Source organism: Brachyhypopomus gauderio, chromosome 6 (genome assembly GCF_052324685.1).
Source record: "Brachyhypopomus gauderio isolate BG-103 chromosome 6, BGAUD_0.2, whole genome shotgun sequence".
NCBI classification, from domain to species: Eukaryota; Metazoa; Chordata; class Actinopteri; order Gymnotiformes; family Hypopomidae; genus Brachyhypopomus; species Brachyhypopomus gauderio.
The window spans coordinates 16,051,541-16,065,856 of NC_135216.1; the positions used below are offsets into that span (position 1 = coordinate 16,051,541).

The 14,316-nt window shown below is 46.1% G+C and overlaps 1 protein-coding gene across 2 annotated transcripts in view; it reads left to right on the top strand.

Annotated features, from left to right (window-relative positions):
* Positions 1-14,316, top strand: part of cacna1ha (calcium channel, voltage-dependent, T type, alpha 1H subunit a) — a 69,038-nt gene that overhangs the window by 36,010 nt on the left and 18,712 nt on the right. The window contains exons 6-10 of one of the 2 annotated variants that reach the window (XM_077009147.1): positions 2,644-2,803; positions 3,537-3,831; positions 5,396-5,488; positions 5,589-6,360; positions 7,734-8,098. In XM_077009147.1, coding sequence (XP_076865262.1) covers positions 2,644-2,803; positions 3,537-3,831; positions 5,396-5,488; positions 5,589-6,360; positions 7,734-8,098 — 1,685 coding nt within the window. The remainder of the gene's footprint in view (positions 1-2,643; positions 2,804-3,536; positions 3,832-5,395; positions 5,489-5,588; positions 6,361-7,733; positions 8,099-14,316) is intronic. The other variant, XM_077009148.1, reaches the window with a different exon arrangement.

Here is a 14,316-nt window from a genome sequence, read left to right on the forward strand (position 1 = left end):
CCCCACCTTATCCCCGCCCTCTCCCCACCCTATCCCCGCCCTTTCCCCGCTCTCTCCCCCCTCTCTCCCCACCTTATCCCCGCCCTCTCCCCACCCTATTCCCGCCCTTTCCCTGCTCTCTCCCCCCTCTCTCCCCACCTTATCCCCGCCCCCTCCCCGCCCCCTCCCCACCCTCTCCCCACCCTATCCCCGCCCTTTCCCCGCTCTCTCCCCACCTTATCCCCACCCTATCCCCGCCCCCTCCCCACCCTATCCCCGCCCCCTCCCCACCCTATCCCCACCCTATCCCCACCCTCTCCCCACCTAACCCATCAACCTGACTCGCCCAGACAGACAGTGAGCTGCATGATGTGATAAACAGATGGGCAATGTTTGTTAGCTGCACATATGAGGAGGCAGTATGGGAAAGAGCACTTCCAGAGCACTTAGTGCTGTATACATTACAGAGCCCAACATCCGCGGTGATTGCAGGAAACATGATACCGAACTGACAGAAGCATCTGTGGTGTTTCTCCTATTTTTCTGGAAGACAAAAATGACATGTCATCTCCTCAATCCCATTTCGGAAAAACAAGAGATGAGCAAGAGATGCGTTTTTCTAATGCAAACATGTACCTAAAGTTCCGGTCCTGGTCGTGGTCGTCTCCACCCAGCTCCTGTTAGCCCAGCAGAAGTATCTGTATCTATTTCTTCTGCAGGGCAGAGCAGGCTAACAGTTATGTCTTCCCCCACTGGATTGGTTTTAATGGTTCTGCTGTGACATACATGGCGGAAGTGAGAGGGTGATTTATGTGTCTGAGTCTCTGAAGAGAATGTCTTCTGATCTTATCTGTTGCCTAGTCTGCAAGTACCTCTGTGTATCTATGAACTTGCATACATATTTGTTTGCCTGATATAACCCTGGAGCGTCTCACACCTGTAGGCTAATCAATAAACCAGGCTGGGATTCAGTAACTCCTTCAGTACAGAAGGAGTCTCTTCACTGTGGGAGTTTGAGCGTGTGTGCCGGTCTGCGCGTCTCTTTCCTCCCTGTGACTGAGTGTTCCTCCAGGGAGCTCATTTACTCTGGCCGTGCGACGCTGTGGCCTCCTCTCAGACGGCTCCGTGCTGTCTTAGGTGGGAGGCGAAGACAGAGGCCAAGATAGGCCACCCAGAGGATGTTCCCTCTACACTCAAACACATCCATTTATGGCCCTGTCTTCTCCTCATCATACACTCAATTTACATCGAGCACACACACCCAGACAAGTGGACATCCAGACACTCAGACACATTAGTAAGGCATTTCCGTCAGATGTATCCCAGCCGTTTTTTTGTTTTTTTTCCATCTTGTTGTTTGGGTTCTTCTTGCTGTATGTTTCGCTGCTCTCTGCCTCTTCTACAGGCACTCAAGTGCTGTTTTGTGGTGTGTGGCTGCAGCATATTCCTCACACACCATGTTTTACACCAATTAGTCAAAGAAGAGGACTAGCCATTAACTTGCTGGTTGACCCTTCGTGTTCCTCTGCCTTGAACACTGAAAATGGATCAGTGGTTCGGTTTACAACAACATATACAGAGTTACCGATGTGTGACATCATCAAGGTTTAGTGGCCACCTACTCAGCCTCGCAGGCATCAGAACAAAGTGGAGCTTTCAGACAGGAGGAGACCATTTTGGAGAGGTCTGGATGGACTATCTTTGGCTGACGTAGCATTAGTTGTCCCTGAGGAAGGCTATTTTCTATCGGTGATGTTCTCCTGCAGCATACGCATCCTGACAAGTCCAGTGGCGCTCCACTGAACCAGTTTGGCCCTCGCTGTGGGCTTACGCAGTCCTGATTGCATAACCCGTCCTCTGCTTTTCATGAGAGTTTCCAATAGCTGAAAAATCTTCATGAATTTGACCAGGCTACATGAAAGCAACATTCATTTAGCTTTTTTGGTCTGAAACAGACAGTTGCATTCATTTATTATTATTCATCTAAGCCCACTAAATGGATGGAGCCTGCAGTGTCTGTAGAAATCAGTGAGTTGTTTGTTGTGGCAACATGTTAAGGGCTTGTATTATGGACTAATTATTCTGGACATTAATGGTACCTAGAATTTCAGTGCATTCAGTTTTCTGGCTGTGTGGTTTAGCAGCATAGCATATTCCCCTTGTGAGTATTCTGTGTGTGTAACAGTCAACTGCATGTGCACCATGTTAGGAATATAGACAGAATCATTTCTTCACTTTACCAGCTGCTCTAGGGTTCTGCTTAACGTTGTGAAGCTCAGACGTTTGCTATCAAAACTGCGTAACTGCATAACTCCCATGCATGGCACACAACCCACAGGGTAACGGCAGCGGTTTCTCTGAGCTGGCACAATGACGTCTAATATGATCTCGTCCTTAAGCAAAACGTCTCCGTGTGGTTCTGAGAAATTCACAGCTAGAAACCTCCAACTGGCAGCACAGAGCTCAAAGCAGTACAGAGCGTGGATTATGCCACTAAAATCTCTCTCTCTCTCTCTCTCTCTCTCTCTCTCTCTCTCTCTCTCTCTCTCTCTCTCTCTCTCTCTCTCTCTCTCTCTATCTCTCTCTCTCTCTCTCTCTGAATCTGTATCTGTCTCTCTCTCTCTTTCTCTCTCTCTCTCTCCTCCTCCCCTGTGGTCTCTGCAGGCATGAGGATCTTGGTGACGCTGCTCCTAGACACTCTGCCTATGTTAGGCAACGTCCTCCTGTTGTGCTTTTTCGTCTTCTTTATATTTGGCATTGTCGGCGTGCAGCTCTGGGCGGGGCTCCTGAGGAACAGGTGTTTCTTGGAAAAGGAGGTGAAGGAGTAAGTATCCGCCCCCTCTCCTGTGACTCCGCCTCCTCCTTGCGCCCTCTCTCTCCCCCCTCGCTCTCTCCTCTGCCATCCAAAATGGCAGCAGTGCTGCCGTCTCTGCATGTGCTACTCTTGTGAGCAGCATGTGGCAGCCTGGTGCAAACGAGCTGTGTGTGGCAGCCCCTGGCAGACGTGCCCAGACCCCCCATCCTGCTCTGGTTTCAAAAAGACGTTTGAACTCCGTGACTTTTAAATGGCTGAGTGAAGTCAGGTCAGCCAGAATATGCCCTTCAAGTCTTATTATTTGACGTAATGGAACAAATCAGTGCTCAGTCTTGTTTTCAATTATGGTCCCTGATCATAAGATCATAAGAGAACAGCAGTTTGCCGTCTTGCGTAACCTCAGGAGCTGACTCTGAGCTACTGGATTACTTATCCCTCTATGCTGTAGTTGCTGGGAAGCCATCTTATGTCTATTTTTAACAATGTTAGAGTGTAGAATGGTTGTAAAACCATGGCACTGATTCATGGCCTTTGTTCCCCCATGCATAGTAGATGTTTCTTCTTCTGGCCAACTAGCAACTTTATGTGATGCTAATCAATTCACCTCCATTTGTACTCTCACATCTTATCATGTAACATATGTTTGTATAACTTGGTCACGTATTTCTGTTCCCTCTTTGGGGGGGTTGTTTGTTTTGATTTTACGATTTGTGTCTGAGGAGCTCCTCTTTTCTCTTGGCAGCCTGTACAACCTGTCCTTCATGAGTCCGTATTACATGCACGAGGATGGGGAAGAGAGCCCGTTCATCTGCTCGTCCGAGAAGGAGAATGGCATGCTCCGTTGCCACGACGTCCCCCGTCTCAAGGAGGGCGGGACCGAGTGTGAAGTAAACCCGCCCCCAGACAGTTCCAACAGCAAGAACAGCTGTGTGAACTGGAACCTGTACTACAATGTCTGTCAGGCCGGGGATCTCAACCCACATAAAGGGGCCGTGAACTTTGATAATATTGGATATGCTTGGATCGCTATATTCCAGGTGAGTCATGTTCTGATGTTGATGGTGAAGCCTCTTTGTTCTGTTGTGCTGAGAGAAACAAAGAGGCAAGACAGATATGGTTTAATTGTTGCAATTTTCTGTCAAAAGTAGGTTTTGGTTCGCAAGTTTAGACCTCTCCTGCTCAGCTTTTCTTCCAGACGGAAAGTTCTAGAAAGCTCAATTAGTCACTCCAGCTGCAACCTGTAATTAAATATCCTCTGAACAAATGCAATTTTCACCCTGTCATCCTGCTCCCATTCCCACAAACAGTTCCTCCTCTTCTCCTTCTTATCTGCGAGATGCATTGTCCATCTTCGTCAGTGGAATTGAAATGGTCCCTGGAATGCCATAAAAGCACATGTCCTCGTATAAATTCATCAGTGTTTTTCATCAGTGCCTCGGAGCTCTGATCACGGAGACCGAGTACGGCAAGGCACTCTGCTGTGCGGGGGCGTGGGGGGGGGGCGTTCGGACGTGCGATCTCGCTGCAAGGACGGCAGCTCACTGCTCTCTCGTAACGAGCGTCTGCCATTGTGAGGTCGCTCTCATTAGTTTGGGCGCGGCGAGGGACAGACGCTTGCCCGCTCCCTACGCCGGGTTAATGACAACACGCCGTGCTGTAATTCAGCAGGCAGGACGTCCACTGTTTCACATATGTAAACACGGGATGATGACAGGAACTCTCTTCACACACTGACTCCTTTAACCCAATACCAAGCCTTCATTAGCCGACTGACTGGTCGGGACTCCATTTACAAACAGAGGTGATTTGAAGCACGCTCACTGCCCACTGGACAGGCCCCACCCACTGTGGTCCAGTAAAGACCCTGGGCCACACCTTCGCTCTTTAGCTATACTTGACTCACCTGGACATCTGCTGCTTAAAAAGTCTGCAATCCCTGGAAAGTGGTCTATTATAACCGGAATAATGACACCCGATATTAAATGATATAAATGGCGAACACCCAGGAGTGCTGTCCCACAAAACTGAAGTAAGCTTGTGTATGCAGAGAGCCACACTCCACAGACCTGGGTCCTGTTGATTAGCGTTCACACAAATCTATATTCTTGTCCTTTGTTTCATAAAATCGAGCATGACAGTGCCAGAATTGTGAATAAGATAATGACTAGTGTTCCATGTTCACTATAAAAATGTTCTATAAAGTTGTTGTTGAAATATGTTTTCACTGAGCTAAATCTCTAAAATAAGCCTCGGTATCTCTGTCTTTCTGCCTTTATATAAGCATTTCCAGCTCTGGGCTTGTGTTCTTTTACCTTTTGCTTCCGTCATGTTCTCATCTGAAACATCCCAGAGGAAAACAGCATGAAAGACTCGCACAACGGCTTGGTCCCCACACTATCTCCACCTGAAAGAGGGTGGTGTTGGAGGCAGCAGCTGTGTGTTGATGAAGCCGTCAGAGAAGAGAACAAACATACACAGATTAACTGATAGCACTGCAATAAGCCTAGCCCCCTGCCGACTCACACACAGCACACACACACGCCTTGCAGTCATGATTCATACCCATCACACTGTATTCTTTGTGTTCCTCTCCCCCTACAGGTCATTACTTTGGAGGGATGGGTGGACATCATGTATTATGTTATGGATGCTCACTCCTTTTACAATTTTATATATTTTATATTGCTCATTATAGTAAGTGTGCACCTTTATTTTTTTTACAATTTAATGAGAAAACTGCTTGCTGTGCAGTCCGGTTTGAGCCCTGCTGGTTAATGTGGTGTGTATTTCCCAGGTGGGCTCTTTCTTCATGATCAACCTGTGCCTGGTTGTAATCGCGACCCAGTTCTCGGAGACGAAGCAGCGTGAGAACCAGCTGATGAAGGAGCAGCGTGCACGCTACATGTCCAACGACAGCACGCTGGCCAGCTACTCGGAGCCGGGCAGCTGCTACGAGGAGATGCTGCGTTACATCAGCCACCTGTACCGAAAGCTGAAGCGGAGGGCCTCCCGCATCTACCACGGCTGGCAGAGCAAACGCAGGAAGAAGGTCAACCCCAACAGCGGCCTAGCGGGGGGCGGGGCCGGGGGCGGGGCTAACGGCCACAGTAGGCCCAGGGGCAGCGGCTACTGGGCACGCTCCGTCCACAACCTGGTTCAGCATCACCAGCACCATCACTGTCACGTCAGCAATGGCGGCCTCGGCCCACACGCCCCCGCTGCGGGCGGTGAGACTCTGGAGATGAGGTCCATCACGGCAGGGGCACAGATGACACTGCCCTCGCCGCCGCCCACTGGGCAGGGCCTTTCACCAGTGGCCCAATCGGTGCACAGCATCTTTCAAGGTGACTTTCACGAGGCCCCGCAGATTCGCACAGGCACCACAGCTGGTGTGACTCAACTGGGGAGGCTTAATGGGGGCATGAACTATCCTACCATATTGCCATCCTTCATCTGCAGCTATGCAGGCACCAACCCCACAGCCAAAGGAAAAGTGAACAGCAACAATGGCACAGCAGATGTGGCATATCCCTTTGAGAAACTGCAGCAGCTCACAGGAGACCATAGTAAGAGCTCTTTTAACTTCACACAAGCTCCCCTCACCTCTCACTGCCCTCAGCTGTTTCACAGGGCTCGTGGTCAGAGGGACTGTCAGTCAGCACCCAACAGATGTGACAGAAAATCTATGACCTAGATGTTATAGTCATTAACAGGATCCTTAGAGCGTTAAGGTGTCTGTAATCATAGAGTGTGAGAGTGGAAAGTTAAAGGCATTAGCTTTGAAGGTTTTTTTTACAGACTTGCATCAACAGTTCACTGTTCATCAGGAGGGTAAGCTCGTTAAAAAGGTGTACTCCATCTTTGAGGCATTTGACCGTTATCTCGTGGGTGCACTTTTAAGTTCAAACATATAGGTTGATTTAGCTTTGCATTATTCAACACATTTGCTCATATAACAGGTCACACTAAGGTAGTTTAATTTAGTTAAATAATTACAAGTGACATTCTTGGACAATATCAGGATTCAGTTCAATTTCAGGTTTGCATTATGAAACTGTGTTTAACATATCTCTCAGTGAATATGACTAACACATTTACCCAAGATTCCCTGCCCATGACAGCAGTCATTTCTGTTTATGGCTTGAGTCACCTCCTGTTCAACTCCTGTTGGTGCTGTGTGATGAAGTATTATGAGTATTCTCCAGCAACATTAGAATGAAGAAGAAAACCATGATGTTAAAATTAGATGGCACTTTTAATAAAAGACTGTGAGATGGAAGGCATGAATCAGAAAGATGAGGGAGGGAACAGATCTCAGAACAGACCTCAGAGGGGGTTGTTTTTCATCATTGATCACCTGTGCAGAGGTCCAGGCCCGGTACCTTCTGGGTATGGTTTCCGTGACAATATGTACGGCCACTCTGTGTCTCCGTGTATGGCTGCACGTCATGGTTTTGTAGGACTGTAACTGACACCTAGCCACACAAACACTGAACAGATAACTTAAGAACAACCTGCAGTTGGTTGTGATTTTCTGTGGCTGTGAATAATTTGAGGACATTTGTACCGTAAGCCAAATGAACTTAATTGGGTAGATGATTGTCATCAGGAAAGTTGGAGTGAAACTGGAAGACACAAATGTTGTTGTCTCCTGGAAGGGTCCTCGCTAGCCACCAGGGAGTAATGACCCATAGAGGGAACTTCTTAGAAACTACAGAGCCTTTCAGGCACATCCACAATAGCACAAGCATACCACTGAAATCCAAAACAGACCACCTCACATTTGTGATCCTGTCCAACTTTATAAATAAACCATATTCGTAAATGGTCTTAGACTTCACGAAACAGGTGTGTACTTATTTTGCTGGGATTCATGAGCCTCTTTATGAGTGTCAGCTGTTGAAGGGGAGCATTGCTAAGCGTAGCATTCTTGCTGCAGGTCACAGCCGTCTGCTGCTGCAGATGGTGGGCGTGGTGCCCGCCCCGCTGCTCTTGGAGGTGCTGGGCTGCCCGTACTGTGCACGGGCGCTGGAGACCATGGACCTGGAGCTGGCCGACTCCGAGTGTGCCCGTTCTGAGGGGGAGGTGGTGCACGAGTTCTCCCACGGCGCGGAGTTCAAGCCGGGCCACCTGCGCCTCCATCACGACCACCGGCGGATGGGGCACCGTGGGCGTGTGGGCCGGTGCTGGGATGACTTCAGGGACAGGATGAGCCGCATCGTGGACAGCAAATACTTCAACCGGGGCATTATGATCGCGATCCTCATCAACACCTTGAGCATGGGGATAGAGTACCACGAGCAGGTGAGTGACAGCACAGACCATCAACCAGCGTCTTGCCAGCTCTGGAGTCCCGCACGAAAACACACGACTTCCGCTCGTCTGCTTCTCATCTGTTATTGTCAAAGTAAGGGCCTAAGATAGCAGTAAGAGGACTTCACCGGCAATTGTTGGGAAATTGTTGCTAGAAGAGGGAAAAAAACAGTTGAAGGAACAAAGAGTATTCTCTTCAGAAGCGAATTGGAACCATGTGGCCTGTGTCTGGTTTATATCATGAGGCGAGCATTGCTGTGCACAGAAGTATAGTATCTGACGGGTATACACAAAGGGATTATCCAGTTATTTCTTTTTCATTCATAAACAGTGAAGAGGGATCCGTAGCCTTATCGGGCTAACAGGCATGTGCTTGTGTAAGCCTCTTTCTCCTCCTCCTCCTCTCGTGGAGACCTGACCTCACCGCTGCAGGCAACGCAAATGTCCTGCCCAGCAGGCACCGATCCCGATCAAGGTCTCGCGAGGGGGAGCTTGCGGATGCTGGATGTCCCGTAACCTGGTCACGGCTTGACATTTTCTACAGCTGTTATTGTGTGTGTGGGAGGGGCACATGTGCGGTGAGCATGGATGTATTAGGCAGATGCTGATATTCATCCTGTTCCACTGACGTTGTTGAGCATGCTTCATAAAAATGATCTTAAACGGCTATTTTGATTATGAATCATTGCTATGGGCTTGATGAGTCAAAAGTGAGAACCTGTAAGTTTGATATAAGCAGCAGAAATGCTACAAGCAGAGCAGAGCACATGAGGGCTGGCTAGAACGGACTTTATATTAGCAGTGGTGAATGCACACACCTTGATCCTGCTGAGTTAATGATCAATCCACAGAAGGTGGTGTGTGAAGAAGCCCCTTTAACTTCCTTTGATGATGCCTGATTAAATAAGATCCTGCTGGTTGTTTTGGGATTTGCTATTGCTTGGGCCATTTCTCCAGATCCAGATTAAAGCTATAACTGAAGGATTTCCAAAGGTGAATCTCCACTGACACAACTAAGACATTTTTTCAGGCTCTGTGTTCAGTAGCCAAATTAGCTTCACTAAACAAGAGTCATAAACTACATAAACTACATATGGGACTCTTGTACTGGAACCTGAACTCAAAGCTGGGATCCTGCTTAGTACTGTGCATAGGAAAGCTTACATATGTTTTGTAGCCAGACTTTACAGGTCCGTTGTTGTAGTGGGAGGGATGTTATTGAGTTATGCTTTGGCTCTGTGCAAGTGTGCAATATAATAAATGTCAGGAAATAATAACATAAATCCCTTGTCCATTGTCAAAGTGTAGGGCATATTCCACCTCTTTAAACCCATATCCAGCCCAGTGTTTGACCCGATGCGTGGAGTGTGTAGGCCCAATCACAGCGTGTTTCCCTGTTGCTGTGTTCTTGCATTGCATATTAAAAAGAGCTATTTATACACCTCACAACTCAGAGAGAACCCAACGAAAGACCCAGCATGGGGGATGTCATCTATAATAAAAGTAAAGTAGACCAGAGAAGAATTCTTACCTTACACTAGAATCTCTAACTGGTGGAAATTGTTGGTGAAACTTTTTCTGCAAACAAATAACACACAGCGCATCAATTCAGGACCTACACAATGTCCATCGTCCCCATAAACAGGGCGTATATTTAGGACATTAACAGTGCACAGTACGGAACACCAAGACAAATAAGCTATACATAGATCACATTGGCAATAACAGCTTAAATTTGAATAAATAGTTGGCACGTAAATATAAATATAATCAGATGCAGTTTACATGTGATACAGGATATGGTGCACATTTCTAACATTTCTAAGCATCAGACGTGTTGCTAGCAGTTTAATTGGTGAGCAGCAGCTGTGGAGAAGAGAGACTGTTATTGAATCGTGAGGAAAAGTTAATGAGCTTTCTTGTTTAAATACATTTTGTGTACAGCAGCATTATCTCTAGAGGTCAGTCAGACAAAGCCTTTCTTTGCTTAACAGGAATTACATCATAAATAAATTGAGAAGAAAGGCACTCAGGGTTGCTAAGGTAAACTTACAACCCTGGTGAATTTAATTATCTTCCCTAGACACCATCATTTAAACATGCCTTTGTTTTACCTCTACTTTCTTTTTAGCATTCGTAAACTGCAACTTTATTCAACTCTCTATTGATCATACTCTTTATGTGGTCCTAACGTTTATTTTTCTATATACTGAATTCAGATTTGAATTCAAACCTGTGATCTTTGAATGCAGTTTCTTCAGTAGCACACTGGATGTGGTTTCTTCAGGATGCTAACTCATGTGGATAGTGTTGACATGTGTAGCCATCCCCTCTGCTCTTGGCACAGGTGGGTTAAAGACCAGCAACATCAGGCATCGCCAGCACTGCGAAGTCAGTCACCTAAGCAGCACCAGCGTAGGGATCAATCTGCCTCACACTACCCACACTCAGCCCTCATTGCCGGGCACTCGATGGCCTGACAGAGCGGCGGAGGGCTAACGTTGATCCAAGCTCGATAATGAATGTCTTGTTTGTTTGGAGCGAGTGAGAGTTGAGGGAAAGGACGGTGCTGGTCGCTGACGAATGAGGCTGGGTGTGATGTCTGGCGTCTGCCTAGCGTCTGGGGCAGAGAGTGTGAGCTTTATGAGCACTGCAGCCCCCAAACAGCTCTGCTACATCAACATCCACCCCTGGGTCTTATGTTAGCGTTGCTAGTGATCGCTATCACATTGATGTTTATTCTCTAGTTCTGTTCCCTGAATGGTATATACATGCTATGTACATTCATGTTGTGGTCCACACCGTAGACTGTGTTTACACCCAGTGTTCACACCCGGAAGGCGCACGGCAGCTGTCTCACCTCCCTTTCTCCAGATAAGGACCAGCTCCATTATCTCGCAGCTGGGTAGTGGTTGATTACGGTGCGCTGCCCTGAGGGGTGATTTGCGGTTCCTAGCCCCACTCACCGAGGCGTTCCTTAAGTGGGTGATACGAAGACACCATTACACACGTGGTGGGTCCACACAGGGAGAGGAGTGGCATATAGAGAGCTGTGGTTAAGCCCCCCATCGAGCGTGCCACAATTGTGCCAACAAAGATTGTGCTCTTTTCTCCCCTCCTCTACTCTCCTCTCTCCTCTGTCCTCCCCTTCTCTCCTCTCCCCTCTCCTCCCCTCCTCCTCTGTCCTCCCCTTCTCTCCTCTCCTTTCTCCTCCTCTCCTCCCCTCTCCTCTCTGAAATGTGTTTCCCACCAGCCACATTTACACTACCGTTGTTCTTCAGCAGATGTGAGGCAGACGCAGTGCGCCTTCACAGTTCCACACTCGGCCAATTAGATGAGATGAGAATGGACTTCGATTTGCGAGGTGTGTTTATTGGGCAAAGTTTAGGGCTAGACACAAATGGATGATGAAGCACTTTCCGATGTTGCAGATAAATAAGCTAAAATAAACATTTTATACTGTTATAAATGGAGCAATACAACATTTAGCAACAAATCTAGCATGTACGTATAATCTGATATGCACTGTGCCACACTGTCAGTCTGTATCTGACTCTGTTACACAAAAATGTAAATTGAGGGAAATTTATTCTGCCTATAGGGTATAGCACTACATTTGGAGTTATTATGGTGAAATAGCATCTTATGACTAAAGAAAGAGAACATACTGCATGTGTTTAATGACCAGCTCACGACTTGTGCCAGTGTAATGTTATTCAGAGCACAAATAGCACAGCTAAAAGAGTCTTCCACCTGCTGGGACAAGACCCACGACGGTAGACCCATAAATGCTGCAATCTGTATATATGTTTGGTTGCTTTATTCAATATACAAGTACAATGAAACATTAAGTAATTTAAGATGAAATAAGCAATTTAAGAACTTGTTTTATGCTGTCCACTGTTCATGACTATTGTGTTCATGTCATATGTTGTCATATGTTGTCCTGATAGATTAAGCATCTGTTGAGGTGGTTGTGCATGTTACGACCCTTAAAAGGCATAAAGCAGACCAGAGTATGCAGAGAATGCAGAGTCAACAATGTACTTGTGTTTTCTATTTTGAGTTGAAATTATAATTACCTGAAAAATTAAGTGTGTTTTCTTATTTTGACATACGTTAGACCATTGATCCAGGCCATGCTGGAGATCTCCAAACATCTTGACATTTAGAGATGGCAAACTTGCTGAATAATAGTTCACAGTGTCCTGATTAATGAGAATTTGCTTTTCTGATCCAGACAAATACTGAGTTCACTGACCTTCATGAAGCATCTCAAAGTAACAAATCAATCCCAATTCTTCAAAACAAGACCAACTATTACAACTAGTGTGCTTTGTGAGGCAATTAGTACTGGAGACATTCTGCTAGCATTTACTTTTAGACATGAGTAATCATTCTCTCAAACTTGTTCCTGGAGTTCTATGGGCCTTAAGCCAAGTCTCCAACAAGATCTGCCCCATTATTATAAAATGCCAAAACTATTGTTTAGACATAGTTTCATTGTTTAAAGGGGTAAGAAAACCTTAAGGTAAAAGTGCATTAATTCCTTGTCAATATATGCAAATAAATATTTTTTTAATAGGCATGACAATGCTAACACTGAGCACCTTGACTCTTTATCTTTAGTTCAGTGGTGACAAGAACCCTCCCTATTTTTACAGAATCTCAGATTCCAACTATGCAGAACAATGCTGTATGGTTCCCATAGGTCCATTATAAAACATATATTTAGGTTAGCTTCAAAACCCATGAGGTTTGTCTGAAACATTTCATGCAAGCTGCAAGTTGATTAAAACTTACCATTTGTACCATTTGGCAAAGGCACAAAATACACCTAAAAAGGAGTACTGAATATGTGCATATTAATTAGGTGAGAGAGGGTGAGAGTGTCATATGCAGTACAAACAGTTTGTTTGGGCTTGAAATGGGTGCTTTGCACCACCCAACTCTGTCTGCATCTAAGCACAATGTGCTTCAGGGAAGGAGTTGGGTCACAGGCCGAAGTGCATGGTGTCTACTGTAGTTAACAAGGGGCCAACAAACTTGGGTGAAAACTGCAGCTATTTGTTTCTGGTTGTGTTGGCTTTCGTGGCCCTGGGTCTTCTGGGTATAGAGAGATGGTGTCCAGGCTGAGTTGGGACAGCTAGGGGTTTGCCAGCTTGCTTCATGACTCTGTTGTTGTGTGTTGTTGTGCTGGAGTTTGACTTGATCCTGTGAGATGTAGTAGCCAAACCATTTGCTTATAGGAGAGATGTGGATAGTCTCAGGGAATACAGTGTAGGTCTGGATCATCAGAGCCTGAAGCTGATTGAATTTCATCAGCTGCCTTAGAATAATCTGGTGTGCTCACTCAATGATGGAGACTGTGTTCCTGTCCCACCTTGGGTCCTCTACAATCTAGCCACTGTCTGCTTTACTTTCTGCATCCAGACTCATTACATTGTTATAAGGCCAAGCACAGTGAAAATGTCTGCAGAACCTTATGATCTTAACATATGGTGCAGACGAGGTTGCAAAGACACTGAGGCACACTAGTTGTTGAGGGTCTAAAATTTATTCTCCCAGTGGCACCTGTTGTCTCCTGCCTCTCAGGAAATCCACTGAAATATAGGGCATCTGGCGTAGACTGCTGGCTTGACCTGGAGAAGTTGTGGAACAGTGCTACTATGAGATGACCCAAAGTCCATGAAAAGAGCTTTTGCATGTGTTAGGAAACATCATATCAAAATCAGTGGAAAAAAAACATCACACTGAAAGTTAACTAAAAAAAAAAACAATGTTAATTTCCTTCCTAATACAGTTTAGTGCAGATTAAAATTGTTGAATTAAGAAACAAGCACAAGTAACACCCTCAGTGTCAACATAGAAGAGCACATGATGAACTTTACTAATCTGAAATAATGTCATTGAGGACATGAAGTATTTTCTGTACATATTCTCACCAAACTCAAATCGTCTGCACATCTGCACTGCTGTAAGCTGTGTTAACAGTAAGGACTCGCTATTAACCTAAAAGCAGTCCAACCTTAAGAAGATAAACTTATATGAGAATGGAGATGACACCCAGAAAGTTCATGCCTGTAAAGTGTGGTACAAAACTGAAACCCCATTCACTTTCTATGGATCATAATGAGAATCAAACTAAGAATGGCTTAATTTGAACAATGTGCCATTGCTCTCTGTTGTGAGTCAGTAGGACACTGTTC